Source organism: Acanthaster planci, linkage group LG01, assembly GCF_054643075.1.
Source record: "Acanthaster planci isolate LZ-2023a linkage group LG01, COTS_SCS, whole genome shotgun sequence".
NCBI classification, from domain to species: domain Eukaryota; kingdom Metazoa; phylum Echinodermata; class Asteroidea; order Valvatida; family Acanthasteridae; genus Acanthaster; species Acanthaster planci.
This window is the reverse complement of record NC_141777.1, coordinates 4,392,401-4,420,285: the sequence shown is the minus strand read 5'-3', so window position 1 is coordinate 4,420,285 and position 27,885 is coordinate 4,392,401. Positions and strand designations below refer to the sequence as shown.

Here is a 27,885-nt window from a genome sequence, read left to right as displayed (position 1 = left end):
GGAAGTGTACCAATACATTGGCAGTTCTCTCATTTTATGAGGTCAAAACACATATTAGAAAAAAGAGTTCTGTTGTTTTCCTTTCTCAAATCAGCCAGCGTCAGCACATTAGAACCAAGGACAGAGCTGTATTCAAATTGTGCATTTGAATTGCTGTATATTAATATGCGTACCAGTTTTTGGGCGGGGCAAAATCTGTATTCACATTTAATTTGAATATACCCAAGTTATGTATAGACAATAAGTCTAATGCAAACAGTACTCATAAATATGTGTTTATGCCAGTGTATGTAATCTTTCTTAGCACAGTGACCAGGTCTTTGTGCAGTTAGAGAAGGGTAGCAGTGTCATCATTGATTTTTAAATTGCCTTTTGATTCCTTTAAAGTCTTCAAAAGGTCGCGAGTTAAAATTGAATTTGATTGGCAGCATTGCTACCACCACCTTTTAGAATTTCTGTCTACCTCATTAAATCCAAGTTGCCAAGGCAACACATTGTATTTGTAAAGAATGAACTAAAAGCGTCCACTGACATTTCCATTATTCAGAGAAAATTTTGAGTCACGCACTACGAAGAGCAGAATAACAAGTTCTTTATTTGGATAAATTTCTGTATGTTGTTTAGAAATTCCTATGCTAAAGCTTTGCAGAGGATTATTGGCTTTAAAAATTCTTTAGGTCAGTATGCCTGTCATTAAGAAATAAAGGGCATATTAATGTTAATTAAATTTGTTTTTTGGAATAATAATTTTTTTTGTTTACATGTTCCCTTTAGATCTGTTTTTGTAAAACATGGCAATGCCAAAATTTTGTGTAGATAATGTAAGAGTCAAACCATATGTAAATATGTTACTGTATTTGGCGTCTACTCTGCATTGAATAATACTGAAGGGGTTGTATTTCAAAGAAAGTGAATGTTTCTTGAATGATTATTTCCATATTCAGGTACGAATCACTACTTATGCTGTCTATGTATGCTGGATATATCTTCCTCATGTGGTGAGTATGATAATTGGTATAACAGCATTGCGTATTCATGCGTAATTCACTTTAAGAACTCCTCTTTCTGAGATATCAATATGAGTAATGTATTGCATCTGAGTATTATTTCACTTTCACATGTTGAACTCGCCTAATGACTTTGGTGCTTCAGCTGGCATATAATTTCATCAGACTTATGTCTTTAATATCGCTTGACCAATTCTAACGATGGGAGGATGGTGTCTACGAAAATGGAAAATGGTACTTTACTTCCTTGTTTTTTTTAGCAGATGTTGCCACCGCTGTTGTTGCATGGGTGTGGTTCTAGAGCAGGAATAGTGAAGGAATTGTCTCAAGAGAATCAAAATTCTTTAGGACTCCTCAAATATGATTTTCCCACCACAGTTTGGAAGTAGAAGAAAAATTGTAAAATCATATTTCAGGCCCCCCAAAAGATTTGTGTATAGAAATGGTTTGACCACCCCACCAACTGGAATGAGCAATTCTGGAATACTCAGCAGTAGTTACTTTAAATCCGTTGTGCCTTACTGAGATGTTTACTCCAGTCTAATTTCATACGGTTGGTGTCCTGTGTCCTGCCTGGGATTCTCTCCAGGTGGCAGTATGGTTTACTGTTGATGTTTAAATCAGCATCATTCTTCTTTCCCTTGGAGTCATCTGTTCAATCTCGGTGCCTCCTGGCCCTCCGCAATCACTCACATACTGGTACATGTTTCATAATGAGATGGATTGGCAATTCAGAGTCAGTGATGATGAGTTGGATTAATACTGAAGTACTTTGTGTTAAAGTTGAAGCTGATGCATAGTTGAGGTACAAGGAGGGGCAGCCTCCCATTTCCTTCACCCTTTTAGGTTTTGAGCCCACACCTTTGACCAACTAGCTTATGCTTCATAAAACACTGCCCGCGTTGAGTGGTATTAAAGTTAATGTTTCAATACTTTTTTGGTGGAAAATTGGATATTTTATTACTGAGTGTGCTGGAATTTGTTTTAATTGGGCATAAATTTATGCAATCCAAGAAGTGTAATCGTAGAATAAGGAAAAGACCATCATCAGGCTTAATTTCTTCATCTACTTTATTCACCTTGAGCAGAAGCACCCCCTCATTGGTTGAAAAAAGCCATGTTGGTGGGGGAGGTTCTTTTTGTTGGTAGCAATGTGAAATGCTTATGTTTCATTGTCATGCATGGACCAGTTGCCACCAAAGTAGCCTCCGTTGGAGGAACATTGTGCCCTCTCTTGGTCCAGCTTGGGGCTCATTCACGTACAAGCAATTGCTTTTTTATCTGATAGATAATTCATCCAGTTACTGTACCCTAACCTTACAAATGGCCCGGTGCTCTCTGGAGGTTGGGATTCACAGCACGCTATTCTAATACGATTGTAACTCTCCACTTTTGTGTTCCCTATTGATGACCTCACTGCCTTTGACCCCTCAAATTTGCATCTTCACCAGAGATAACTGAAGAAAACTGCCTAAAGTTTTAAATTTTGCGTGCTTGTATAAAACATTGGTGGAAAAATGTACGTGTCGTGTGCATAGTGAAGGCACACTTTAGGGATTGCAAGGAGTGACAGTTAAAAGGCCCTGTTTTTTAGGGTAAAGGTCGAGAGATTTAGGCTCACATTTGCACACCCAGGCAAGAGCTTCCATTTCTAGAGTTTGCAGCACCTGGGCAAAATTAATCAATGTGTGCAGAATGTGATTTATGAAGAGCACAAGCATGACATAGATATCACTGATAAACATCTCTAGTGAACAGCCAATAAGAACTGAGAATAAAGCACCAGAGGGAGCCAGGTCTTAAAATGCCGTCCCATTGGTTGCTTTAAGTGCCCTCTGTGCTCATCCTGGGCCAGCTCAACAATCTGAACATCAATTTTTATTGAAGCTCACATTCAATGGAGTTAAAACAACACAGCATCCGTAATGATAAACTCTGCACATTGTGCATTGGTCAAGGAGTGCACAGTCTTCGGCTCATATGCCCTTCTAATAAATCTACTGACAGCAACAAAATGAAAATAAGATGTATGGTGTGAGGGCAAAAGTTGCATTTGGATGATTAACCTATTTCACAGATGGCTCATTTCCTTAAGGGTTTACATTACAAGCGTCGGCACTCACAGCAATTACTGTTCAATCCATCCCAAAGAAGACGACTTTGGTATCTGTTGGAGATTGAAGTAAGCTAATTAATCATCCTCAGAGAATCTATTTCTGACAGAGATATGTCCCTGAGCTGCTTTTTATACAGGCTTTTTGTATAACTGTGACGAGACTGCATTGTAAGTTTCTCCTTCATCACAAATAACCAGACTGGTGCGTAGGCACCAGTCTCTCTCGCAGGTCAATATTTGTACTGAGAGAATCAGACAAGAAATAAATGTCAGATCCCGCCTGGAGAAGTCAGGACATATCTCACGAGACTTACTCAGGATGAAATATGCATTATTATAGCATCTGAAACCCTTGGTCACATAATACGCTGCCAAGGAACATAAGTAAAGGGCCAGACATTTGGAAGTCCAGTGGAATTTTTGAATTGTATGAGTAAGAAATACATCTCATAAAAGATGTATCCGGAACAAAAGATATATCTCAACATTTGGTGTGTCTCGTTGATTTGTTTATAAACTTGATAGAAAATAATAAATTTGATAGAAAATAATAAATTTGATAAAAGTAATAAATTTGATAAAAAATAATCCTGCTCCAAATAAAGTTCAGTCACATTTTTAATGTCTTGATCATTCAGAAAGAAATCTAGAACTTCTTTTTATAAATCTTGAATCGCCTTTGAACTACTTAACACTATTTCTTGTTATTGGGATGATTTTTTTTCATTTTTAATTGAAACAAAATAATGAGAACATATGATTTCAAGATTTTGTGAACTCTGACCTGAAGATTGAGATAACATTATAGATCTAAAAGTCAGCAACAGTGTTCTCGGATTCAAGCTGATCCTTTCTCCATGGAAATGATCATGGTTGTTACTTGGTTTGGATTCAAAAGTATGTGATGCACCAAAATTATGAAGTGTGAATGATGGATGTGAAAAATACATGTCTTAATTTACATCAAAGGAAGCAGGCCAGGATTGGGATGCTGTATTTCTCAAGTGAGTGAGGTCATAAATAAGCATCCCTTCTGTTGAAGCAAGATTTTTTCCCCTTTTTTTGTTGGAGGCAGACCTGTTTATCAAAAAAAGAAAGCTATGTCATGTTTGATCAGAATTCTTGCTTCCAAAAGCTCTGGGAAAAACCCCATCTCCCATGTAATGTTGCCTGTTGCTTTGACATTTGAAGGGAAGATTTGTTGTGATCGACCGTACCTTTGTGATCTATATTTAGTCTAGTGATAGCATTGCTGAGAAGGTTTTTCCCTTTCTGACAGCATATGGATTTTTCTATTATTAATGGGAATACTTACAGAATGTAAAGTTCAAATTTAAGGAACACGTTTATGCAGATGTAGAATTAAAAGGTTACTGTGCTTTATTTTTGTGCGTTTTTATGTACCATTTCTAAATGCAATCAGTATATGGAATTGACAAAGTTTTTGTTGTCATGGAAAAGAAAAACATACAATCTTGGACTAATTCCATTTTGCTGAGATATTTTTTAATTTGCTCTCCCCAAAAATTATTAAAGTGTTGATGAATCAGTTGTATTCCCAGGGGATTTTTGCTGATGGATCTAAACTTTCTCTCAAAAGATTTTCTGGATATGTACAATTTTTTCATATCATTTACACTGGTCTGTGTGCAAAGGCATAATTAGTTGAATTCTTTTCAGGATTTTGTAGTCACATAGGCAGAATTTGTCACAGCTACAAATGGAGAAACAACATAGGATCTTTTTCAATGATTGATTTGAAAATTTGTGATACTCTTGAGTATTTTCAATATGTTAAAAAATGTAATCAAAATACTTTTTAACTAAATTCAAACTTTAAAGGTCCATTTTATAAAAATCTTCAAACAAAGTAATTTTAAAAAGTTAATAACTTTTTTAGAGATATCTGATTTCAAAAAGGAAGTGGCATTTGAAACAGCAAAGTCTGTAGTAATTCAGAATAGTCTTCTGGTCCAAATATGCCTGATTTTGACATGCCATATCTCATTTGAAATGTAATTCTTAGCTGATATCAATCTTTCCTGATGTGTACGTATTCTTCATCATGTTGCCTTCAGGTTGAACCCAAAGATTTCCCACAACATCCACCGGAAGCAGGAGAAGAGGAAGGCCAAGAAAATTGCTAAGAGACTGGAGAGCTGCAACAACCGAGCCTCCATTCAATTAGAGCAAGGTCAGGCACCAGACAGTGCAATCCTCTCTAACCAGCACAATGCACTTTAAGTTTAAAAATAAACTTGTTGACTGTGTGATTAAGGTCTGTTTCACTGCACAGATGTAGGTCACATGTACTTTTTATCCTTATAACATAATACCAAAAGAAATAGGAGACATGAAATTTGAAATATTAATCTTTGCTGAATTTGTTTTGTCCGTTATTATTGTTAAATATTTTCATTTTAGAGATAGGGTTTTGGAAGCCTCCATTGTTGTCTATTTCAAAGCATGATTTGAAATTGAATGTCATTTGTTACACGATGAAAAATATTTTAACTTTTTCACTCAACCAATTGATATTGAACTTTCTTATTGCTACATATGGTACTAGTTAATTTTCTTCAAATACAGAACCTGTTTATTTTTCTGTAGATTTTATCTTACAAATATAGTATGGCTTTTGCTCTGTGCACTCTGGAAAGAGAGAGGAGCATGTTGAAATACACGTGCAATAAACCAAGCAAACTGGAACATCAATCTTACTAATAAACATTGGGGCATATTTTGGTGAAAGACAAATACTAATTAAAGTGATAAAACAGAAATTTTGCAACATTTCATTGACAAAAGAACTATACAAAGCAAACGAAGTCTGTCCACACATCAAAAAAGAAAGGTATTCTTTTCAAATATAGCTGTCTGAAAACCTGCCATTGTCTGATGGATTAAATTACAAGCTTCACTCACTTTTCCGCCCCCCCACTATTTGTTACCCTCAGTTACCCCTCTGAAACCAGAAAAAGAAGAAACAGCCAACGGCGATACTCAGCCTGCTCCTTCTGCCGATGAAAACAGCCCAAATTCCCCGAAGAGGTATGGTACTTTGTCTGTTAAACATGACGCCTTTCACATTGCATTAAAACGGTCAAGTGAACATGAAACAGCCTATATGGAAGCCTTCTTTCTGGAATGAAGGTATATTTATGACAATAATAGTGTTGAAATACCATAGGTGTTCTGTTACACCAATAGATTAGCAGAGGTCACAAAATATTGGTAGTATCAGCAAGTCAGATGATGCATTTTTCTGCTTGATGTAGGCCACACAAAGTCACAAAGATGATATTTTGGTATTGTAATATAAAGCAAATTGATTGTACATCTACTGTAAAGAATCTCTGTGTGTTTACTTTGAATTGACAGCATAACATGAAATCTAAATATAACTGGCATAAATTTTAGTTACTTTGAAATATAAAGCATGGTAGCGTATACTCTCCCTGATATAAACCCGTTAGGAATTTGCTCCAAGATAAATAAGTTTTGGTAATAAATGATACACTAGATGTCGTGAGGCTAGAGATACTGTTTGCAAGTGTTTGTTATTGCGGCTGGGTCAAGCCAAATACTCAAGATGCTATTTTTTGACTCTTTGTCCCAGGCTGACTTTCTCAGATGCTGGTCTGAGATTGATGCTTACCAAGCAGTTCCCTGCGCGAACTCGTATGAGGACAGCCTGCTGGCTAGTAATAGCAGAGGTAATGTCAACTAGGGGTGTGGTTTCATGGATTTTTTAAGAACTGGGTTATCATTTCCTATATAACCATGTTAACCATTTAAATGTGGAGAAAACATTTGTCTATTGCTTGTTTCCCCTGCAAGATGACCCATGATATGCAGTTACCCAATACAAGTACTTTATGTGCTTACGTGTACTTTAAATTGAAATAAAATTGAAAGATATTTTGAAGGGTGAAATTTGATTTTTAGAGCAGTGCCGTATTTTATTTTTATCAGTGAAGGCCCTATCACACCTTGACGATTTAGCCAGCACATACCGACGTATGACATATTTGGTGAATTCGCTGGCATAGGTCGAATAAGTTATGGGAAAGTTTTGTATACGTTAAGAGCATGCTGAAGTACGCTGGTATACGTCGTCGTACGATGAGGTCGTCGAAAAATTTTGTGCGTGCATAAAATTTTTGACGTAAGCTAGCATATGGCTCATATGTCCCACATACGCAGGCTATAGGTTGAAGGTAAGCTATTGGATCGTTGACACAAGTCCACACACATTACTTGTAAGTTACTCATAAGTCAAAATACATCGAGATAATGTCTAGTGTACCGAAAACTTATTTCTAACCTATGGGTAACATGCTTTAAACCTGTGTGTAACTAATATCGAACTTATGTCCAAACGTATTGATGTATGTAGACGTACTTGACATGTTCCGGATGACCACAGAACTTACTGAACGTGTTCCTAACTCGCAGTTATCAAAATGTTCTATGTAAGTCACTAGTACAACATGTATATGTCCCACTCATTATGAATACGCTATGTATATGCCAAAAACTGAAAAAAAAAGATAGTTCAGCATATGTCAGTGTATTCACCAGATTTTCATACATTGGCATATGCTGGCTAGATTGTCAAGGTGTGACCCGGTCTTGGCCTTAACTGATTAATGAAAAGCTGTGTTGTCCTAGAGCTTGGAGAAGTTGTTTGGAACTAAGAGATGTTATATATTAAATCAAAACAAGCGAATCTAGGGTAAGCATTTTCTGACATCTAGACACTTGTCTTAACCCATAAGTCACCCCATGCCAACATCCATAGTTACCATACACTGTTATTTTTGTGCTAAAATGTATACTGTGAAAGATGTCAAGGGATGTTTTTTCTTTTGTGTTTGAAAGATGTAATTACATACTTGTCCGTCTTTTTAAATCATAATTCTATTTTATTGTGTCAATAGAACTTAACCCTATCAGGGCTAAATCCCCTAATTTCAATAAGATTTTACACACATGTTAGGGATTTAAGATTCAAGGCAAGGTAGTACAAAAATCAATCTTAATCTGCCAACTTGCAATGGTATCCAACAACGTTTTTCCACTGCTGGATCATTAGAAGAAAGATAAACTGACATTAGTCAGTTAAGTAGTGTTTCTCAAATTTCCCTTTTTCAATAGCAAAAGCATGCATTGGAGGCTCAGAAGGAAGCCGAGTTTAATTCCTTTGGGAAAGAAGCTACGGGTGACTCCAATGGTGCTTTGGGCCAGACACATATACCAGCAAAACGACACAGGTTAGAATGAACCTTATTTATCTCCCTCGAAGAACCGTTTTTGGTCAACCACCACCATTATTAACCCCCATGCCTCTGACATCGCCAGCACTGGCTCTATCCGACAATGCGATGCCATTTTCTGTCAATATGTTGTAGATGTCTCCAAGTACACTATTTTATGAGCTGGAATTGAACCGAAGCCCCCAAACTTAGCAGTGGGCTGCAGAAAATGAGTAGCAATGTAAAGGTTTGGACACATGACTTGGTCAACAAACGTGTTTGTTACCCAAGTTTTTCTGTCCAAGAAATTAGATTACATCGTCTAGTTTCTGGGCTTGATTTCCGCTGTGCCATTTCATGTTGTTATAGAGGAGTTTGATCACTAAAAGAAGAAGGACTTGTCAACTATAATGTACACAACTCTTGCACAGTAGCCTCTGTGTGTCTCATGTTACTACCTCATTCATATTATTCTCTGGTTTCCTTCCTACTCTTGATTGAGTAGCATGCAGCAAGAAGAATTGCCCGAAGAGGAAATCAGTGCTGTCATTCGAGTGGAAGCACCAGACGGTCTTTGTCAGATTCCAGGTGTGCTCACTCATGCATGCTTATCAAATCATCAGGAATCAAGGACACGATGTCATGGTGCATTTTAACAGTTAGCAGAAAAGTTCTGCTTACTGGAGTGGAAAATTGTGCTGCTTAAGCATTTTTTCATGGCATGGACATGGTAGTGGTTGTGCATGCATGGAGATTACTTTTGTTGCAGCACTTATGTAAGCAGTTTTTTCCTGTGGCTGGTGTTAAGCATGTTTTTGCAGTGCTAAACGCTTAATGGTCTTTGTGAAGTAGACAGAGGCTGTCTGCAGAATCAGCCGTTAAGCAGTACCATGAAATTGGGCCAAAGTTAGGTCCCAATTTTTGTTTTGTTTTAAATGTTACTGCCATAGGCTCCCTTGAAATCATTTTTAGAAGACCAAAGGTGGTGGAAACCATGTTATCCGTATGCCAGCACCTATTATCACATGATAGTGTATGGATTTGTGCTCATTCAGTAGAAATTGGGTCATGCACTCTCTGCGTGATTGATACACATGAATCACTGTGCACACTCAGCTTGCCATTTTTGAACGTATTGTCTTGCAACAAGAAGGCTACACCACCATAGAAAGTTTTGATATAAGCTTAAGGGCAAGGAGCATCCATTTTATTTGCTTTCATAATTCCTACATACTCATGATAATGAGGTGTGTAAACTGTTCTCATTGCAGAGGGAAAATTGGCTGTGGTCAGATGGTTGGTATGTCTGCCTCTGAGTACTGTCATGTTCTTCACAATTCCGGACTGCAGAAGGAAAAGGTATGTTTCACTCACACAAGCTCCACCTGGAGAAAATCTCTTCGGAAAGTTACCTGACAAAATAGCATACTGTAACTTAAAAAGAGAATAACATTTGCTATGAAATTTGTGAAATCCTTTCCTTAAACGACTGTTATTGTGGCACTATGCAGACAATGGTTTTATTTCAGCAATGCAGACATGCACAACACACCTATATGATAAAAAAATGAGTTTAAGAAAGCCAAAACAAATGTTAAAAGGGGAAAAATAATACGATTACATCTAAATTGTTGCTCTAAAATTGTAATATTTTGGATGTTGTGAAGAAGTTCAGTGCCCTCTGAGCACAAGCTTTCAAGGTTGATTCTTTGGAAACTTCACTAAGATACCAGAAAATGTTGAAATTATCAAAATCTGACTGCTAGCATCCTTTTGTGAACATGCAATGAAAAGATGAAGGCCTATGGCACAAGGCATCCGTGTTGTGTCCAACAACTGAATGATGTAGTTGTCTTAATCATTCCGTCTAAACCTTTGTTCATGATGTGGTAAACTAATATGCCACGAAATGCAACCCCTCTGCAGATTTGAAAACTGGTACATGGCTACGTTTATTGTGTCAGTCATTTGGATCGCCATATTCTCCTACGTCATGGTGTGGATGGTAGCTCTCATTGGATTCACGCTGCACATCCCAGACACCGTTATGGGCCTGGCATTTTTGTCAGCTGGAACCAGTGTACCTGATGCCATGGCAAGCCTTCTTGTTGCCAGACAAGGTAATTGATGAGTGGGTTGTAGAGATTGTCAACATGGCCTTGACTTTCCCCTTTTTGGCCTCGTTCAAGATGCATAGTGTGTTATATAAACAGGACACTCACCTTCACACGTACTTGTTCCATAGTTGTGGGGACAAGTACAAGCTATTTCAACTCTTTTGTGGGAATCAAAAATGTTATGGGGATGATGAAAAGTCCTCCACATCTCAGTCCTGAAGAGCATAACAAAAGAAGTTGTCCCCTTCACCCGGCGAAGGCCTACCCACAAAAGATCAGTTTTAACATCCTTCGCATAGTGAAAGATCTGATTACTCCCCTCCCACTTCCAAAAGCAGCTCCTCCTACCTTTAAATAGTTCTTGGACTTCTGCATTGTTTCATCCCATTTAACTGGTAGTCTGGTGCTTGATATCAAACATTAATTTGTTGTTAAAATTACAGATAATGGGTTTTGGTAAGTGGGGACGTGTAGTTATCAGTGGACCTCTTAGAAGATTGAAATGGATAGAGGGCACTGTATTGTTAATTTCTCCGATTAGACCTTTGCAAAATCCAGCCGATTTTTTCATTGCCTGAGATTACACCTTTAAAACCATTCAGAATTCAGTCACTTGTGATCTTGCCACTTGTACATTTTTATTATAAAAACAAAGAAACTTGTACATTTCTTTTAACACCTCCCCCTTTTGTTTTTAGGGCTTGGCGACATGGCAGTATCTAACAGTATTGGTAGCAATGTATTTGATGTTCTTCTTGGTTTGGCTCTACCGTGGTTCATTAAGACTACCATGATTAACTATGGATCAGTTGTAAGTATAGAACCTGATTTAAGACCTCTAACCCGACCTACAAGTAATCTTTGTTTCTGAAGACCTTTTAGAATATTTCCGTATCATTGTTTTGATTGATTTTGGAGGGTAAGTGCATGTATCTGAAGTAGGCTTTGGTTTTTCAGTTTGATCAGAATAGAGTTTGATTAGTTGGGGTGTATATAGTAAAACCAATCTCCTGAGGCAAACTCAGAGGGGACGTGGAATACTCCATGGATCACCGAGAAAGACAAGTTTCACTGCACCACCTTTATATCCGCTTTTGAACGTCAATGAGTGTCATTCAGTAGCAGTGTTTAAGCAGTCGTTTCTTAAATAAGTTGTTTCAAATAGTCATTTCATTCTTTCAAATTCATCGGAAGCCTTGAGAAGAGCTTGAGAAAGAATTCAGTTTAATCAATAAGCAAACAGTTTCAGTATGCTTTGATTCAAATTCTTTCTCTGGCGCACAGTGCTTCCTAATTCTTATTTACTTACAGCGAAATGGATTTCTAGGAAGAAAAACAGAGAAGACTTTGTAAATAAATCCACCAGCTATCTTGGCCTGTACCTCGTGATTTTTATTTGAAAGCAGACAAAAAAGTGAATAGATGGATGTACAGGGAAACGAAGACAAAGTTGTTCTCATGTTAAACTTACAGACCTGCTTTGAGTTTCTGCCTTAACTTTTTCATTTAGAATGGTCAGAATTATCGGCAGAAATAAAGAAATTTGGAGAGTGGACTTGTACACACAGTGACAAGAAAAATGTCCTGCATTTATTTCAAAGGAATTCAAATTGAGACAATACACAAAGATGTATCATGATAAAAGGAATTGTTCAAATCACATCAGTGATTATTAAGCATGCAAATCGTTCAAGATCATTGGAAAGAAAGATGTGCAACACCTACTCAACTAAGCAGTGTCACATCTAACTTGAACACTCAGAGTTTGACTGTGTGTTAAAAAAAATGCCACAAACAAATCTTTAGTGCTCAGATGACTCTTAATTTGATAGCACCATTTCATGAAAATAAGACGAAATGTAACTTTCAACTAGCAAAAATGGAGATTTAAATGCCTATAAATTAAATTGAGTGACTAAAATTTGCTCTTTGTTTGCAAGAAAGGAGAATGAAGTGATAATTGTGGAAAAGAAGCCTGTTCAAAATGTGCATGAATTTAAAACCATGTTGAGGAAATATAATGTTTTTTTCTTTGTTGAAATTGGCTGGAAAATCCTCTATTTGCAATGACCACAATTCTGTGTTTGTGCTGCTCATTTCAGGTCAATATCAACAGCAGTGGACTTTTGTATTCTGTCATCCTCCTCTTTGCAACTGTAGCAATTACCGTAAGTATTCTGATTGGTCTGTGTATTCACTTTGAGCGTAAGCCTTTGAGGGCGCTCTGTGGCTTGCTATCCAGTTCGTAAGTGACTTCGTGGATGCGCAACGATTTGCAGGCTCCCATTGGACGATCGCCGAAGTTGCGTGTTAACTTCCGGTTCCATGGTTCCATGTAAACGGCGATCAATGCATAAAACTCTATGTGCAGTGCATCTGCAGTGGGTGTGGTTTAAACTGAAGTGACGTCACACTTACGAACCGGATAGGGTCTGCTCTTTCTGTGTCACAGTGTTATCTTTGCCTATGGGGTACTTTTAGGGTAAATTATTAGCATGTTGCTGCCCATTTGAAGAGCAGGCATTATGAAAGGAGACTGCTTGTGTGGGTCCATCCCGTGACCTATACTGTGCGTGTATGGGTTCATGCATAAAAAAAGCGTCCATATTTGAAGATTCCATGTAAAGTGTGATATAAAAAGTTTTTCATGCCATCTGACCATGATCACATTCACATATTCTGTACATTGATGCTAAGAGGCCATTGTTACTAAATAGCAAAGTAACCTTTTACATCTCACTTACTCACTGAACTCGTTAGTAATTTCAATTTAAAAGTAAGGCCTCACATGCCCATTATCACTATCTCATTGTAAGCCAGTATCAGCCGTTTTTTCCTTGTAGAACTTTATTTCCTCTTAAAATTTGACTTTGAAGATCCCGAAGATAGTGCAAATTAGGTCTACTCAGTTTTAGGTTACTGTGATGTGTAATTCTCTTGTGAAGTTGACGTAGCAAGAGTTGGCCTTCTCAGTGTTGATTGGCTCTGATATGCTCATATTGCTGTGGGTCATTGGAATAAAATACAGTTTTCTTCTGTTTTCAGCACTAGCTGCATTCTAGACATCAACTCGGATTCCTTTCCAATTCTCTATCATTTTACACTAAGGATCATCCATTGTTTTTCTTTGTTTGCACATGTGTACAAAACATTTCTGGGGTAATTAATGGCCTTTGTACACTTTTTTATTGAATGTGAAAAGCAACAATTGACTATCAATGACAGATATTGACATATCTTTCTTGTGTACTCTTTTGGAATGGGGGAGTCAGGGGAAAGATGTATTTTCTTCCATGCTCACAAAAAACGATGACAAGAATGGATTACCCTTCAAGAAACGTTTTGATTAAACTCTTCTCAGGTTATTGTATGGGGGAGGATTCCTCATTTTATTTCTGATAAAAATGGATTTCCAATCTTTTTCTTTGATTAGATTATCACCATTCATTGCCACAAATGGAGACTGACAAAGAGAGTGGGTATACTGATGTTTTTCTTCTACGCCATCTTCCTCACATTTGCCATCCTTGTTGAGCTCAACGTCTTTGGCTACGTGAACCCTCCTGTCTGTGTCATTGACTTTTGAAGACGTTTAGGAATATAGCCACCAGCTTGATCTCCTCTCAAGGAATAATGTATAGAGTAAATGTGAGGAAAACTTTCATCACAGTCTATATTGTCTCCATGCCTGCAGTGTGCCCTTAGCAGCAGAAATTGACTGTGGAGTGAGGTCAGTTTAGCGCCACTTTTGTTACGTGCTTATTCTTATTCAAATGCATGTATCTGTAGAAACTTAGTCAATAGTAAACATGCTACAGCATGTGCTGAAACTTATTGTACATTCACCCAGAAATTGTTGGAGTTCATGAGTGCCCGTCTTTCTCTCCTAGGGCTTTACTGACATGCTTGCAAGGGCACATTAGAGTTAATGGAACTTGTAAACTTCACTTCAAGTTGCTTAGGACATAAAGTTGTAGCTTAGTAGGTAACCAGACATGTGCTGTATGCATGTTATTGGTGTTGGTTCTCGGCTGATTTTTTTTTAGCAGGAAATTGGCTAAGCACCTTTTTTTCTGGTAAGCAGCTGTGCAGAATTGAGTGCTGATGTTTTCTCACTGGGTAGGCGCTTGTGCCCCATCACACTCTGACGACAACCAGGAAGACCCTGCTCCGTTGTAAAATTTCATTAAATCGTGGCTAGGAAGGGATGAAACTTTGAAACTTGGCAAAAAGTTGTTTTTTTTTCTAGATTGTAGTAGGTTGTTACTGCATGGCCGGCATGTGTATGAAGTTCACCTTCCTTTCTCGGCATAATTAAACTGAGCGCGAGTCCCAACTCTGCTAAGATGCAAGCGGATCATTCCACAGTGTTTCCGAGCATTTCTTATGTTGGCTGAAACAATCAGCTCTCCCCCAGCTTGATGATACAAAACTCCATTAACATGTTTGGGATGGCATAAAATTCTTCTTGATTGAGTGGTGCTTCTATCATATCTATAAAGATCCTACTACGCTGCTGATATGCTAAGACAACATGTATGCCGGTTCTTTGTTAGCTTGTTAATATGCTGTCACTGCGATTTTACGCCACTATGACCATGCAACATAAATGCTCCAAATTTTGGCACAACTTCCCCATCCATGAACCCGTATAACCACGTTGATGTCAGTTCCCACTGAGTTCTTACGAGGATGTACAAGATCTTACCGCAATTTTTTTAGGATGTAGTAAGATTGTGTTTGAGTGTGATGGGAAATTTATGAGGTTGTGTCCTGATTAACAAGCTACAGGCAGAAGTAACACACATGACTATGGAAAGCAGCTGAGCCACTCCAGCCAGCGACTTCCTTAGGAACACATTATTTTCAGCCGTAGCAATGACAAAGGTTCCACAGATTGTGCACAGCACTTGTAGTTGGTAAATACAAGCATGCAACTTGGACTTGGAAGAAAAACAAGAAATTCCAATCTTTACAAGACTTTGTACAGAGTTTCTCAATTTTCAGTGGCAGGAGTGTGAAGTGAAAAACAAGGAAATCAGCTGATCCGAGGAAAAGTTGCATGCATGTAAAAAGTGCTATCAACCAGCCATGATTCTGCCTGTTTAGAAGCAATTTTCAGACTTGGACAGATTTTAAGGTCTCTGAATGCCTTTTGAGGAAACAAGATTTTTCTAAATCTTTCCAGTCTTGTTACTGAAAAATGTGTGTAAATCTTCTCAGAAATAATACAGATTTCCTAAGTACTGGTCTCTATTCAGATGGTAGATTTTTAGCCTGTGTAAAAACAGTATTTGAGAAAGAGGGAAAAATTTCCACTTGAATTAGACTTTTTCTTCTCGCTGTGAAAAGCTGTAATTTTTCCTGCATAACTCCAGATCCAAAGGTGGCAAAATCTAAACATCTTCACCAGTTACAGAAACTTCTCTGCTTAGGATAATGTGTATTTCTAAGGTTGTCTTTGGAAGCTGAAGTTGATCTTCAATGCTGTATAAATATATGCACATTTTATGAGAAGTCTTCATATGTAACAAAAATCTATTTTGATAGATTTTTTACCATAGCTGCAGTTGCAATGTTCAGATTGTGTTATTATTTTGTGACTTCAAAATGAAAGGCTTGCAGAAGCATTTATCATCATGTGTGTGCCTGACAATTTTTTTTTAGATTTTTGGCCACATTTTGATTTATCCCATGATTCTGTTTGCCTGCTTTGAGAACTTTGGCCTTGGTCAAGTGGACCACGATTCTGCTGAAGTCATTTCTGGTAATTAATGAATTTCCGCTTTGCATGTATTGCAGTCACCATAGGTAAAGACATTTTAATTCACTACTTTTCCTTTAGAAATCAGAGAAAGGATCTTTTTTCATTGCGTGTGTTTTGGCCTCCTTGTTTACAAGTTGTTAAACAGGAAGACAAGCAGATTGTGGGGTGCAGTCTTGTGAAGCATGTCGCTGTTGTGTGCACAATCAGAAGTGTTGTGCAGGCATGACAATGCTCTTGCAATCTGATGAGAAGGTGGCAGTTTTGACAAATGGGATAAGAATCGCAACAGATTTTCTGCTCTAGGTTTTGTTGATTTTTTTTACCATAATCTGTGATTTGAGATATTTTGGACATACTCAATGTCAAGAAAATATCAAGTTGGTCGTCCAGCATTTTCCAGTAATTTCATTGTTGATGATAGACACAGGGTAGGATGAAGATGAATTTTTTGGTAAATGTTATTTACAAATACCAGAGTTTTTGTTATTACTCTGTCAGCCTTCCAAGTGTGGAAAGTAAATTGATGAAGTGATGCCTGAATCAACCTCATGTATCTGTAAGTTATTTTGTAAAATGAGAATTGTAAACTTTAATTACTTATATAATAATAGGTGTCACAGATGTGCAATTCTGTATTTAAAAAGACCAGCATTGCATAGTGATTTGTTTCCTGTTGTACACATCTCAAGTAGTTGATTTAAAAGAAAAACTCTGTAAATATTAAAAATACAAATCCTCAGGAAAACTCACTGAGTAGACAAAACATTGACCCAAGAAAAGCCTTTTTGTACAAGTATTTTTGATGAATAGGTAATTTTTGTTTGTTCAGACTGATTAGACCACTAAGCAGTGATTTATTGCAGCTTCAAAGACAAGCTCTAGTTTTAATTTTTAATAATGCATATGCCACAAATTAAAAGATATAGAATACCTAAGGGCCTAAGGTTTTGGTTTTGAGTATTTTGTATAATTAGTCAACAGTTGACGAGCTGGTTTCTACACAACGGAATATCAAGCACTCTTCTAATTGATTTGTTATTGATACGCAGTTGTGCATTTCTTGTAACGACATCATTTAATTGCTTTTATTTAATGTACATCCCCAGAAAAGAGAGTTGAAAAAATTTGTTTTATTTTCCGGGGTTTGAACGTTTAAATTTTTTTGGAGAGGAAAAACTAAGATGCATGAAGTGAAGCTCTTTCACTCAGAAGACTGTAACTGCTTTGGCAAGGGAAAGGTTTCTAAACAAAGAATTAATTCTATATTCAGCAGAAGATGTGTTATGTTGTAATTGTACCAAGTTGCTCCAATCCGTCCCTAAATTGTACATTATATTCCTTACAAAAGACTGTATATAAAATCTTGTGTTGAAATTCTCTATCATTTTATGGACAGACTTGATATTGGGGGGCATTTGTTTCACCTATTGTGATTGCAAAATCTTTTTTTGATGGAGTTTACTTTGAACACTCTGGTATTGTCATAGCACATCAGCAGAGACAGTCAAACATAGATTCTTAATTGTGCCCAGAAATTCTTGCAAGAACTGCACTGTTAATGTGAATTTCCCATATTAATGAAATTGAAGCGGCTCCCCTCAAATATAAGAATCAATTCCTACCTTTAAATTTGCTGTTGTAGTCCCAAGATCTATTGCACTGGTTACATTGGTGAATCCTGGTAGCCATGTGGGACAGAACTTTATTGTCAATTGTTTCTCAGATGTTTGGAACCTTTTTTCTTTGTTTCCCCCAAGTTCACCAGTGTGCATGTCTCTCTCGCTACAAACACAAAGATTACATTTATTTTACATCCAAACCAAGTGTATTCCTTTAAGTATCAATCTAAGAGAAGCCCACTTGACGGACGTGCATCTTTATGCATGTCAAGCTACGGATCTGGTGCCTGCATATCAGCCGCAACTCACTGAAGCAGTTTTATCCTAAATTCTTTCCAAAATATCAAAATGCTGGTTGCCACTAATCAACTGTCTCATCCTTTGAAAAATAAGAGTGTTTTACAATGCATTGTGTATACAAGTATCTTATTGTTTATGAAATTTTAAATTTCAATTTGTTACATTATCATTGTGAATTTTTCACATTAACTAAATTTTTTTCTGTATCCCAGTAGTACATTGCGGCTTCTGTAATATATGTAAATACATGTAATTAGAAATAAATGTATTAATTTTCCATGTCGGATGATGACTGGATGCCTCTTCTCTGCAGTGAAGAACTGCATGCGGGGATTTTCTGTTGCAAGATCATGTAATCAGTTATAACAGAATTTGAATAAGGAAACATGTACATGTAGCAGTTAAGAGAGTCTGCAAAGACAGTGTTTATTTGTTAAAAGGTTAATCACTGATGGTGGCTACCGATTGATATCACGTCCAGGGTGTTTGTAATTATATAACGGTTTGTTATTGGAAATAATGATGTATATGTATGAAGTTTAAATCTTGCAATCACCATTTTTTCCTGAATCGACACTGAGGCAATAAAAAGCTTTACTTTCTTGCTTTGCCCACCCCTAAATCTACTGCAGTATTTAAACACGTAAAAAAAAAAGCAACCAAAATATTTGTAACTTTGTAAAATAGTTTCTACACCAGTAAATAGAATAGCTGTGGAAAATGTGTATGGAAAAATCAGCTCATAAGATGTCTTAGGTTCCAAAAGATGGTTTTTCAAACTTTGTCAACTTGTATGAAAATTATTCTGAATGTAACATTTGGCGCTTATTCAACTCACTAAACAGTGTTGTGGGACTTGAACTCAACACTCCCTTATTACTAGTAAAGATGTCTTACCAATCATCTGAAGAGCTTTCTATTGTCAGCTGGCTGTTCAAGTCTTAATTTAGTTTGTTTTTCTTGGAATCTCTTGACAGGACTGCATGTACAACAATGGGCAAAGTACTTTATTCAATAGGAGAGATGCTTTATCTACTTTTTTTTTAGAGCTGCACGATGATGAATTCCCACAAAATCTCAGTTCAGTGAGCAATTTTGGTATGTCAAAAACGGCACGATCATACAAGGGAAGTACGCCAGGAATGCCAGTTTGAACATGTTCAGTACATGTGAGAATTTGCTTACCCTGATAGGGCCAACCCTGTATTCATGCATAGATGATGAATAATCTACGACACACTTCATTTTGTGTATGTACTGATTGCATATCAAACTCGCTCATTTGATTGTCACAAGTTTCAATGGCTGGTCTGAGTTTAGGTTCTGCTTTAGCAATGCTGGCTACACAGTGCCTTTCTGTGGACCAAATAAACATCTCAAATCATTTCAGAAGAAACACAGTATTGTTTTCTATCAAATTGTGCACTGGTGTGCCTTTTGTGCCCAGGATAGCGTGAGAAATGAGGTGTAACCTGAAAACAAAGGCAGCAGAGAAAGCTGAGTTTCGAGTCCTTATAACTTTCTGTAAATTCTTCATTTGAAGGGGGTATATTAAAAAAATGCACAAGGATCCATTTCCTGACACTGACTATGGTTTTTTCATGCACTGATTAAAAACTAATTGGTTGAAAAATTTACAAGAAATTTTTCCGAAGAAGAATAATCAAAGGGAGGGTTGACGAGCGTCTCATAACTTATCCAAACTTTTCTAACCCGAGCCTCCCTTTTTATCAAGTTTACTTGATAGATTATACTGAAGTGCTGATGGAACTAGAATATTTATATCGTACATTTTACTCGACATTGAATGCTTGTAATCATTTATTCAAAGTTTTTCTCACCAACGAATGAAGATTTAATTTTAACATACTGTATTCCCAAACCAGGCTGACATTACTGCATTTGATTGTCCTAACGTCCTATTGTAGCTTTCAAATGAATTTGGAATGGTGTATACAAATTGTAATTGGAATGCTTCCTGGGAGCTATCTTGTTGCCTAGGCAAATAATTCTCTTAATCACTTTGTTATTGCCACACGATTGGTAAAACTTGGATTGTTTTAGGTTGATAAAAACTAATTTTTGAACACTACCACGATATATAAACCAAGTTGTCAAAGCAAGTTCAAGACTGAAATGTCTGTTTTGTCTATCTCAATATTGCCCTCTTCCCGTCAGTGTTGTTCAATGTACCAGGTGTTTATTAAGCTCACATACCCACACTGACTGATATTACACTACCCCCGCATATCGGGTTTATAAAGCGAATGTGAAAACATCAGTTTTCCAGATCTCTATTCACATGACCTGATATTTCAAACATTAAGGCTGTGATTTATCCACCTGCAGCTTTCACACACAAAATCTGACGCAAGAAGGATCCAGGGATTCCACCTCAAGTGCACTGACTTTTTGTGAACCTTTGGCACAGCATTAAAATAAAAAACCTTAGAATGTGTTCCTTGAACTTCACTGACCCAAAAGTACAGTTTCCTCCAAACAAACGTCAAGCCCAGTGCTGCATTCATCAAATCCTCGTGAGCTGTGTACAAGGACATTTCACTTGATCACTTCCGTCATCCAAAATGTAACCCAGGGTATAAGTATGCATAGGGCAAAAAGTCACGTCAATGCGCCTCTGAGCATGGAGGGAGTGGATACAATGTCATTCATACATCGCTCATGCTAGTTATCCTCTTATTTTGACCACACCTGCCTACAGCTCAAGTACTATTCAACCGCCGTTTGACCACTGGAATCAGTTCAGGGAAAGTCTGCACCTCAAAGTGACCCCGGTCGTGGAATTTGTGGAGCTCAGGGTTGAGGTTGTCCACCACCTCTTGCATCTCGGCCCATTTGATGTAAGGGTCATCCGTGGAGCCAAAGACAGTGATGGACTGGGTGTTGGATCTCATCTTGGCCCATTCCCATGGGCGGTCATAATAGCCTGTTGGGTCAGGAGGGCATTTCATTTCAATCATAAGATGCTGCTGTGAGTTAAAACAGAAGTCCCAGTTTTAGTCTTAAAGTGGTTGGAAGGGGAAAAAGTTTACCTTTGGAAAGTTCCTTTCAGGGGTTTAAGTTCAATAAATTGCACACAAATCTGGAATAATTGTCTTGGAGCCAACCTACATAGCTCATTCACAAAATCATAAGCAGAGTTGCTCAAACCATCACCACATTCAGGGGCACTCAGTGGTATTGATTAATTTCTTTGAACTCTCATTGGGGGATTTTACTTCCTTTCACCCTGGGTCAGCCTTGGGAAGTCAATTCAGCAACCATGTTAATCGCTGGTAACCTGGTAATCCCCTGGTAACCTATGCACAAACTATACCCTGGGTACCAGGCAAAATCGACCGGTGGTTAAAAAGTGCTCATGGATCAAACTTGGTAATTTCTGGTTAGGTTCAAGGTCTTTGTTCCCTTGCAAAAGAGATTCCCTGTCACTGATGTCCTTGCATGAGGCAGAGGTTATCCTGTTATCCAGACAGCAGGAAGTGCCAGACTTTTTACCTTTGCCAGTCTGCACTGATGCAAGCAGATAAACAATGCTTGGGCCCACTCAGAGTTTGGTAACCCTTTTTATTCCACCTCTGTAGGACACATGAACACTCCCTCTATAGTTTGTGCAAACAACCAACGAGATGGAGTGCTCCTTACCGCTTAGCTTTTCATTTTCTTCTCCGAGATCTGTTACACAGGGTGAGACCAGGATGATGCTGTGCACTTTGTAGGATTCAACATACCTGAATTACGGAAATGGAATTTCCAGAAAGGTTACCAGGAAAGATTTATGTCCGATATAGGCCGGCCAACATGAACAGGAACCTGGATCATTTTTTATCTAGTTTCCAATTCCTATTTTCTTGAAACTGAGTTATTTTTAAACTCTGCACCACCGGAGCAAAACACACCATATGGTGAAAATATTTACACAATATTTGAAGCCACTCGGTGCTTGTACTAAAAAGTTCCAGAGAGCCTCATAGAGCCTCCTGAAAGTTTGAGTTCTTCAAATCAGGAATCTCTCCATTAACATACCTCATTGTTGCCTCGGCCCCAGAGCAATCACCTATAATAAGTGTTTGTTCATCACAATGCATCTCATCACGCATGAAAGGAATCCATATGCTTTCTCTGGCAACATCTGAAATTTAATACAAATATACTGTAAAGAGTACAACAAAAGTAAGACCTGTTGACTCAAAATTGCCTTTACTTTTTTCAAAAATTTGACGTGGTTTTCACAGAAATCAATGAATTGGTCAAAATTCGTGTAAAGTAAAAGTTGAGTTCCGAATTAACTTGTGGTATTTGTATGAATCTAAAGATTTAATTCAATTCATACCTGGATCAGGCATATTTCTCAACACACACTCCACTCCACTCTAGAAATAAACAAAAAAAAACAACATGAAGTAAAAACACTTATCAGTACATTTGCATAAAAAAGTGCTATACACTTCCAACAACAGAGCAATCAAGTTAGCCCCATCCAACAAGCATACGGACAATTAGCACATTCTCTATAAGCCAAACTGCACAGCCATGCAAGTCAGACTTTCATGCACACGTCAGACTAAATCACAGCTACGATTGGGCAAAAGACCATAGTATGAGGTCTATTTCCCTGCTTCTTGATTGAGGACACAAATCAAGATACTCATAGAAACAGAAAGATGTTGGTACTTTCCAAAGGTAATTTTATTGTTAAAAAGTTTGTACTTCTTAAGAACATTATACATACTTGAATTCAACAAGCAACAAGTTTGTACCTGTTGACTGTTGTTACGCCAGTGCATGATCTTATTAGGCATTAAAAAATGTCACATATTTTTTGCCATTTTTTTTTTCAAAATTGCTTCTTACGAGAGTTATCTAATGAGGTGATGTAGTTGCAACAGTGAAATGGGCGACTTTGAGACACTTGGTGGCGGCAAACATACTGGTCCTTTTTACCAGTTCTGAGCATATGTGCATTGTTGTAAGAATGCCTGTGTAGTTCTAAGCATGGGCAAGACTGAGAAAAAAGGTCTGGTCTGTCTGCTGCCACCTGCGTCTCCAAGTCTCTCATTTCAAAATAATGATAGATTTGCCAGAGTAAAGAGCAAACACTCACAGAGATGCAGTGTCTTCAATCTTCATTCTTGTGTCTACAAGTTTTAGCAATAACTTGCATATCTAAGAGCATTCACTGACATCCACTAGTCAGTAGCTACCATACCAATATCAAGTATATACATCATCCCTCGCTGCCGCACAAAACTTTCAGACAGTCAGAGTGACCTGTCGCATAAAGGTCACATAAGATCTTGTCGGCAACTGGTTGTGGGCGCAAGTCCTGCCTGTGGAGGTACTGTGCAGGTGTTCTCATGCACGACAAGGACACTAAACTCCTCTCTCATAAAATGCAGGAGCAGTCCATACTTAAAGCAATGTTACACCAGATGCTGATAGCTTGGGGTTCCAAGGAAACAGAAAGAGCACTATCTAAATACAAACTACTGCTACAACACCAATACATACTATGTACTGAGACCACCCCCCTTACAAAAATACTACCTTTACATTTGGAGTGGGGGGAATTTACTGCTATCATCAATTGATCAATCATCCGTATGTTCTAGGGATCAGCATTAACTGTCCGAGGAACTTATATGCCAATGTCCACAGCATACGTGAAGTCAGGACACCGGCTCTTCCACTGTGAAAGCATCAAGTGTTCATCGTCAAAGCCCCTCTCTTAGCTCTTAGGTTAGCATAGCACCACTTTCATTTAGTGCATGGAGCTCATAGCTTAACAATGTGAAGATTCCTCACTCAAGTTACGCAATGCTTCAAAAACCATGGTATGCCCAACTTACTTCACAAACCCTGTGATAAATTGTAGTGTAGCAACTCTGAATAGAAACGGCAGCATAAAAACCCATCTTCGGATTCAAAGCAAAAGAAAAGGGGTTAACATTTCATGGATGAGCATATCCTTCATAAAAAAAAAAAAACAGGCCTTGAATTAATTGCCGCCAGCTTCAAATGAGCATGAGGTGCGGAATCACGCTCACTCCAAATAAGCATGGACCAGCCGTTCTTTCATGAGTGGTTGTATTAATGTGTAGTTAGCTTCTGGATTGCGCCAACGAGTTCAGGAAATGTGCTTGACATGAAGTGCCCCCTCTCCTCAAACTTATGGCATTCGGGGTCAAGGTTGTCGACGATGACTTGCATCTCCGACCAAGGGATGAATGGATCATCCGTGGAGCCAAACAGAGTGACAAACTGGGTGTTGTTCTTCATCAATTCCCATTCCCAGGGCCGACTGAAGTATCCTGGCAAAAGTAGATGAAGCAAGGAAAAACTGGGTATAAGGAAACTCATGTTTCATTCATTGTCTCATTTCAAGGCTGCAAATCAAAAGAAAACTTCATCAAGAGATTTCAGTTTGTAACAAAAGACACATTTCTTTCTTGTGCTTGACATTTTTTCATCAGCCTGGGGAGACTCACCACTCTGTCTTTCATTCTCCACGCCCAAGTCATTAACATATGCAGACACCAAAATGATACCATAAACTTTGTATTTCTCAGCATATCTATGTAAAAAACAGAAGGAAAAGTACTAATTAACACGTTTCTATTCTCCCAATTTGCATAACTAAGAGAGAAAAACCCTTTCTCTTCAACAGAATTTGTCAAAGACAAAGGTGGTTTTGCTGAGACCAATCTCAGGAGACACTGTGGTGACACCGCACTCACTTCCCGAGCTCTAAAACACAAGATACTCTTTCTTTTTGCCAATTACAACACCACACTGGTTTTCAAATGAAGAATGTAATAAGTGCACTCCTCAGGAGAATGGTACCACTCGAGTATTGGCTGGTAACAGTCCTTATTCTATGGTTACGTACATGTACAACAGGTCTGAAATAATGCACTGTGTTGTTCTAATTCCTGTAAGCGCTCCTGGCCTTGGAGGTAGACATATTGAAAACACTGAAAAATAATCACGGGAAGCTAATTCGACAAGAACAAGATGGAATTGATTGGAACACTGCATAGCTAACACAGCAGGTGCTTGACTGTTCGAGTCTGAAACTAGACCAGGAAGATACGGCAAAGACATTTGTATCTGATAAACCTCATCGCTGCTGCCGCTCCACTGCTGTGGCCAACAATAATGGTCTTCTCATCACAACAGAGCTGGTCATGCATGAATGGAATCCAGATAGTCTCTCGGGCAATCACTACAAAGAAAAAAACAAACAAACACAGAAATTATAAGATCACCGACTTCTCAAATGTAAACTTAATTCTTGGAAATTGTCCAAGAGTCAAATAAAATATAGGAACAAGTTGCCCTGCAAATACCATCAATGTCCGTAGAGTGTAAGAAGTAATAAAGAAATAAACCATTCTGAAAATTTTATATCTGTTGACAGTATCTTTATGTTTTAGTGAACAGAATTACAGTATTCCTCTGTGCTATGTTTATTACAATGTAAAGATATAGTCAAGTTACTAACTCACAAATTATCGCAAATTACAAATACAAAATATTAGAAAAAGAGTCAGAAAGTGAATTACCTGGGTCTGGCATGCTTTTTAAAGTACACTCAAGTCCTTCGACCTGGAACACAAATGGGGACTAAATGTAAACTATTAGGCCCATCCACATAGCTGTGTGTTTCACCATGGGGAAGACAGACACACCTCCATGGTTTCAACGGCACACATACCAGTCTAACCATTAATCACCCCAAATGGTGGACACGATTGGTTGATCTGTGTCATCAGTGAATCATGAAGCAAATAAATAGAGTGCACTGCCATCTGTTGTTACAGTGCCATCTATAGCACCAGGTGTCGGTCACTTTGCCCCATGCCACTTCACCCTATTGATTATTCTTCATTCTGTTCATTAGTGACAGAGGCATAGGCCTAGATGCCAAAAGTAAAAACATCAACGTTTGAGGATCCAACTAACGATCGGAGAACCCAACTTTCAGAGGCCAAAACAATGCTTCTGATTTCCCGACAGCCGGACCCAAATTTTTGTTAGAAAAATAAAAGTTTCTTCGTGTTTCATTGTCGCTGTGGTATAAACACGTGAGCAAAGCGCACCCATGTAAGAGAATGCGTGATGGAGTGTGGCAACCAGTCTATTCATGCCGCGGCGACCGTACATGTACACTCTATGTACATGATGAGAAATAACCCGATGCTAGTCCAACCATATGTATTAGTTCACCATAATGGACAATGCAGTCGACATTAATTTAATGCCGTTGAGTTTTCAATAATAACTACATGTCGTTTGTGGAACTCCCCTCTCGACCATTTTTTGAAGAGGCCTGTAACACACATGAGCATGGATGGCAAAGTGGAAATGGGGCGAAGTGGGGATGGGGCGATGTGGAGATGGGGCATAATGGGGATGGAGCGAAGTGGTTAGGGGCGAATAGGTTAGGGGCGACGTGGAAATGGGGCGAAGTGACTGTAATCACCTGTTCTGTTCCATGCTCTCTTTCGGTGCACCGACTGCACCCACCATCTTTCTTGGCCTTAAGTTAAACTGCTTTTTTTTTTGGAAGTCTCTCCTTCGTTCTGCTCATGATCATGCTTGTCAGTACACACCCTAACTATCGTCTGTCCCAACTATAGGCTTGGTTGGGACAGTCCCAACAATAGTCAACAAATTTCTCTAAGTCTGTGCACCTCCCACTTGATGACATGGCTGGCAGAATTCATTCAAAATATTCCAACCAGAACTTAGCATTTCATCCACACCACACATAAAAGCTACAAGAAGAAAGTTCTTTTACGACCAAAATTTTGGGGGTATTATTAGGCCTAATTTAAAAGTCAAATCTTTCCAAAGCGACAGGAACTTTCTGCAAACGTAAGTCATTGATAAAGTTGTCCATGTTTACACAGGGTTACCCTGGCACAAGGCCTATGTCTCTAGCAGCGGACGACGCAACAAACTCCTCAGGCACATGCTATAGCCAATGGTAGCACCACTGGCTTTCCGTGCTATATGTAATGCATAAAGATTGTAAATGTTACGACCCAACTGGCCTAACTACAGCAGAGAGGTCCTGTGTGCATGATGTGCCCAGCATGTGCCAAAGTCATATTGTTTACAAATGTCATGTCATTGGTCATAGGGCTAGATGAACAGATGAAGTGCCACATTTTAGATGAATAGTGTCAAAGTGTGGGACACATTGACTTGGATAATGTTGAGACATTTGCCATAGACATTGGTCAACAATAGTTGGGCCAGCCCAACTGCAGCACTACAGTTGGGACTGTCCCAACTATAGTTGGGGCGTAACATAAATAACCCTAATTGGCTAATCATGCTAATTAGGGCAGGTGCTAAAGTAGGACCATGGGGCTATGACCACTCGACGGGATCCAGTTCAATCAGACATGTCAGATTCAGACCAGACCCACTGTTGATGTGTTTGCACAAACCTTCTTTATTTCATCGCGGGCCCATGCATACCAATTGCACTTTTCAACTTCTCCACATCCATTTCCAGGCACAATTACAACTCGACTAGCCATAGGTAATGACAGATATTAACTATGTTAACAGTGGTTAAGTCACTCTTTCTGTGTCCTTGCTCAGGCCAAACTCATCCGGTTGTAGTTTGTGACGTGACACGTGAACATTGCAGCTGACACAGGATATGT

The 27,885-nt window shown here is 38.3% G+C and overlaps 2 protein-coding genes across 4 annotated transcripts in view; one reads left to right on the top strand and one right to left on the bottom strand.

Moving 5' to 3' along the window:
- LOC110988059 (sodium/potassium/calcium exchanger 4-like) overlaps positions 1 to 20,321 on the top strand; it is a 52,103-nt gene extending 31,782 nt beyond the window's left edge. The window contains exons 8-18 of the mRNA XM_022251278.2: positions 945 to 998; positions 5,202 to 5,317; positions 6,081 to 6,174; positions 6,743 to 6,839; positions 8,284 to 8,399; positions 8,887 to 8,969; positions 9,653 to 9,740; positions 10,308 to 10,501; positions 11,197 to 11,309; positions 12,601 to 12,666; positions 13,932 to 20,321. Coding sequence (XP_022106970.1) covers positions 945 to 998; positions 5,202 to 5,317; positions 6,081 to 6,174; positions 6,743 to 6,839; positions 8,284 to 8,399; positions 8,887 to 8,969; positions 9,653 to 9,740; positions 10,308 to 10,501; positions 11,197 to 11,309; positions 12,601 to 12,666; positions 13,932 to 14,084 — 1,174 coding nt within the window. The 3' untranslated portion in view covers positions 14,085 to 20,321. The remainder of the gene's footprint in view (positions 1 to 944; positions 999 to 5,201; positions 5,318 to 6,080; positions 6,175 to 6,742; positions 6,840 to 8,283; positions 8,400 to 8,886; positions 8,970 to 9,652; positions 9,741 to 10,307; positions 10,502 to 11,196; positions 11,310 to 12,600; positions 12,667 to 13,931) is intronic.
- LOC110988063 (serine hydrolase RBBP9-like) lies at positions 19,988 to 27,873 on the bottom strand. Of its 3 annotated transcripts, none has more exons than XM_087134284.1 (5): positions 27,664 to 27,873; positions 22,536 to 22,575; positions 22,229 to 22,334; positions 21,848 to 21,933; positions 19,988 to 21,131 (listed from the first exon to the last, which is right to left on the bottom strand). In XM_087134284.1, the coding sequence occupies exons 1-5, from the start codon at positions 27,754 to 27,756 to the stop codon at positions 20,908 to 20,910; spliced, it is 549 nt and encodes a 182-aa protein (XP_086990410.1). In that variant the 5' UTR covers positions 27,757 to 27,873; the 3' UTR covers positions 19,988 to 20,907. The 3 variants fall into 3 exon arrangements, with proteins under 3 accessions (XP_086990410.1, XP_022106986.2, XP_022106985.2); XM_022251294.2 differs by lacking the exon at positions 27,664 to 27,873 and adding an exon at positions 23,307 to 24,296; XM_022251293.2 differs by lacking the exons at positions 19,988 to 21,131; positions 21,848 to 21,933; positions 22,229 to 22,334; positions 22,536 to 22,575 and adding exons at positions 22,868 to 24,513; positions 24,691 to 24,776; positions 25,322 to 25,427; positions 25,768 to 25,810.
- Positions 27,874 to 27,885: the final 12 nt, after the last annotated feature.

What these genes read in the sequence shown, in the direction of transcription:
- LOC110988063 (XM_087134284.1), bottom strand. Translation starts at nt 27,756, where the DNA reads ATGGCTAGTCGAGTTGTAATTGTGCCTGGAAATGGATGTGGAGAAGTT. An exon ending in CCCGCGATGAAATAAAGAAG is followed by an intron (nt 22,576 to 27,663) that starts GTTTGTGCAAAC and finishes GTTTATTTCTAG; the next exon opens with AGTGGAGTGGAGTGTGTGTT. An exon ending in AGAAAATGAAAAGCTAAGCG is followed by an intron (nt 21,132 to 21,847) that starts GTAAGGAGCACT and finishes CTGACCCAACAG; the next exon opens with GCTATTATGACCGCCCATGG.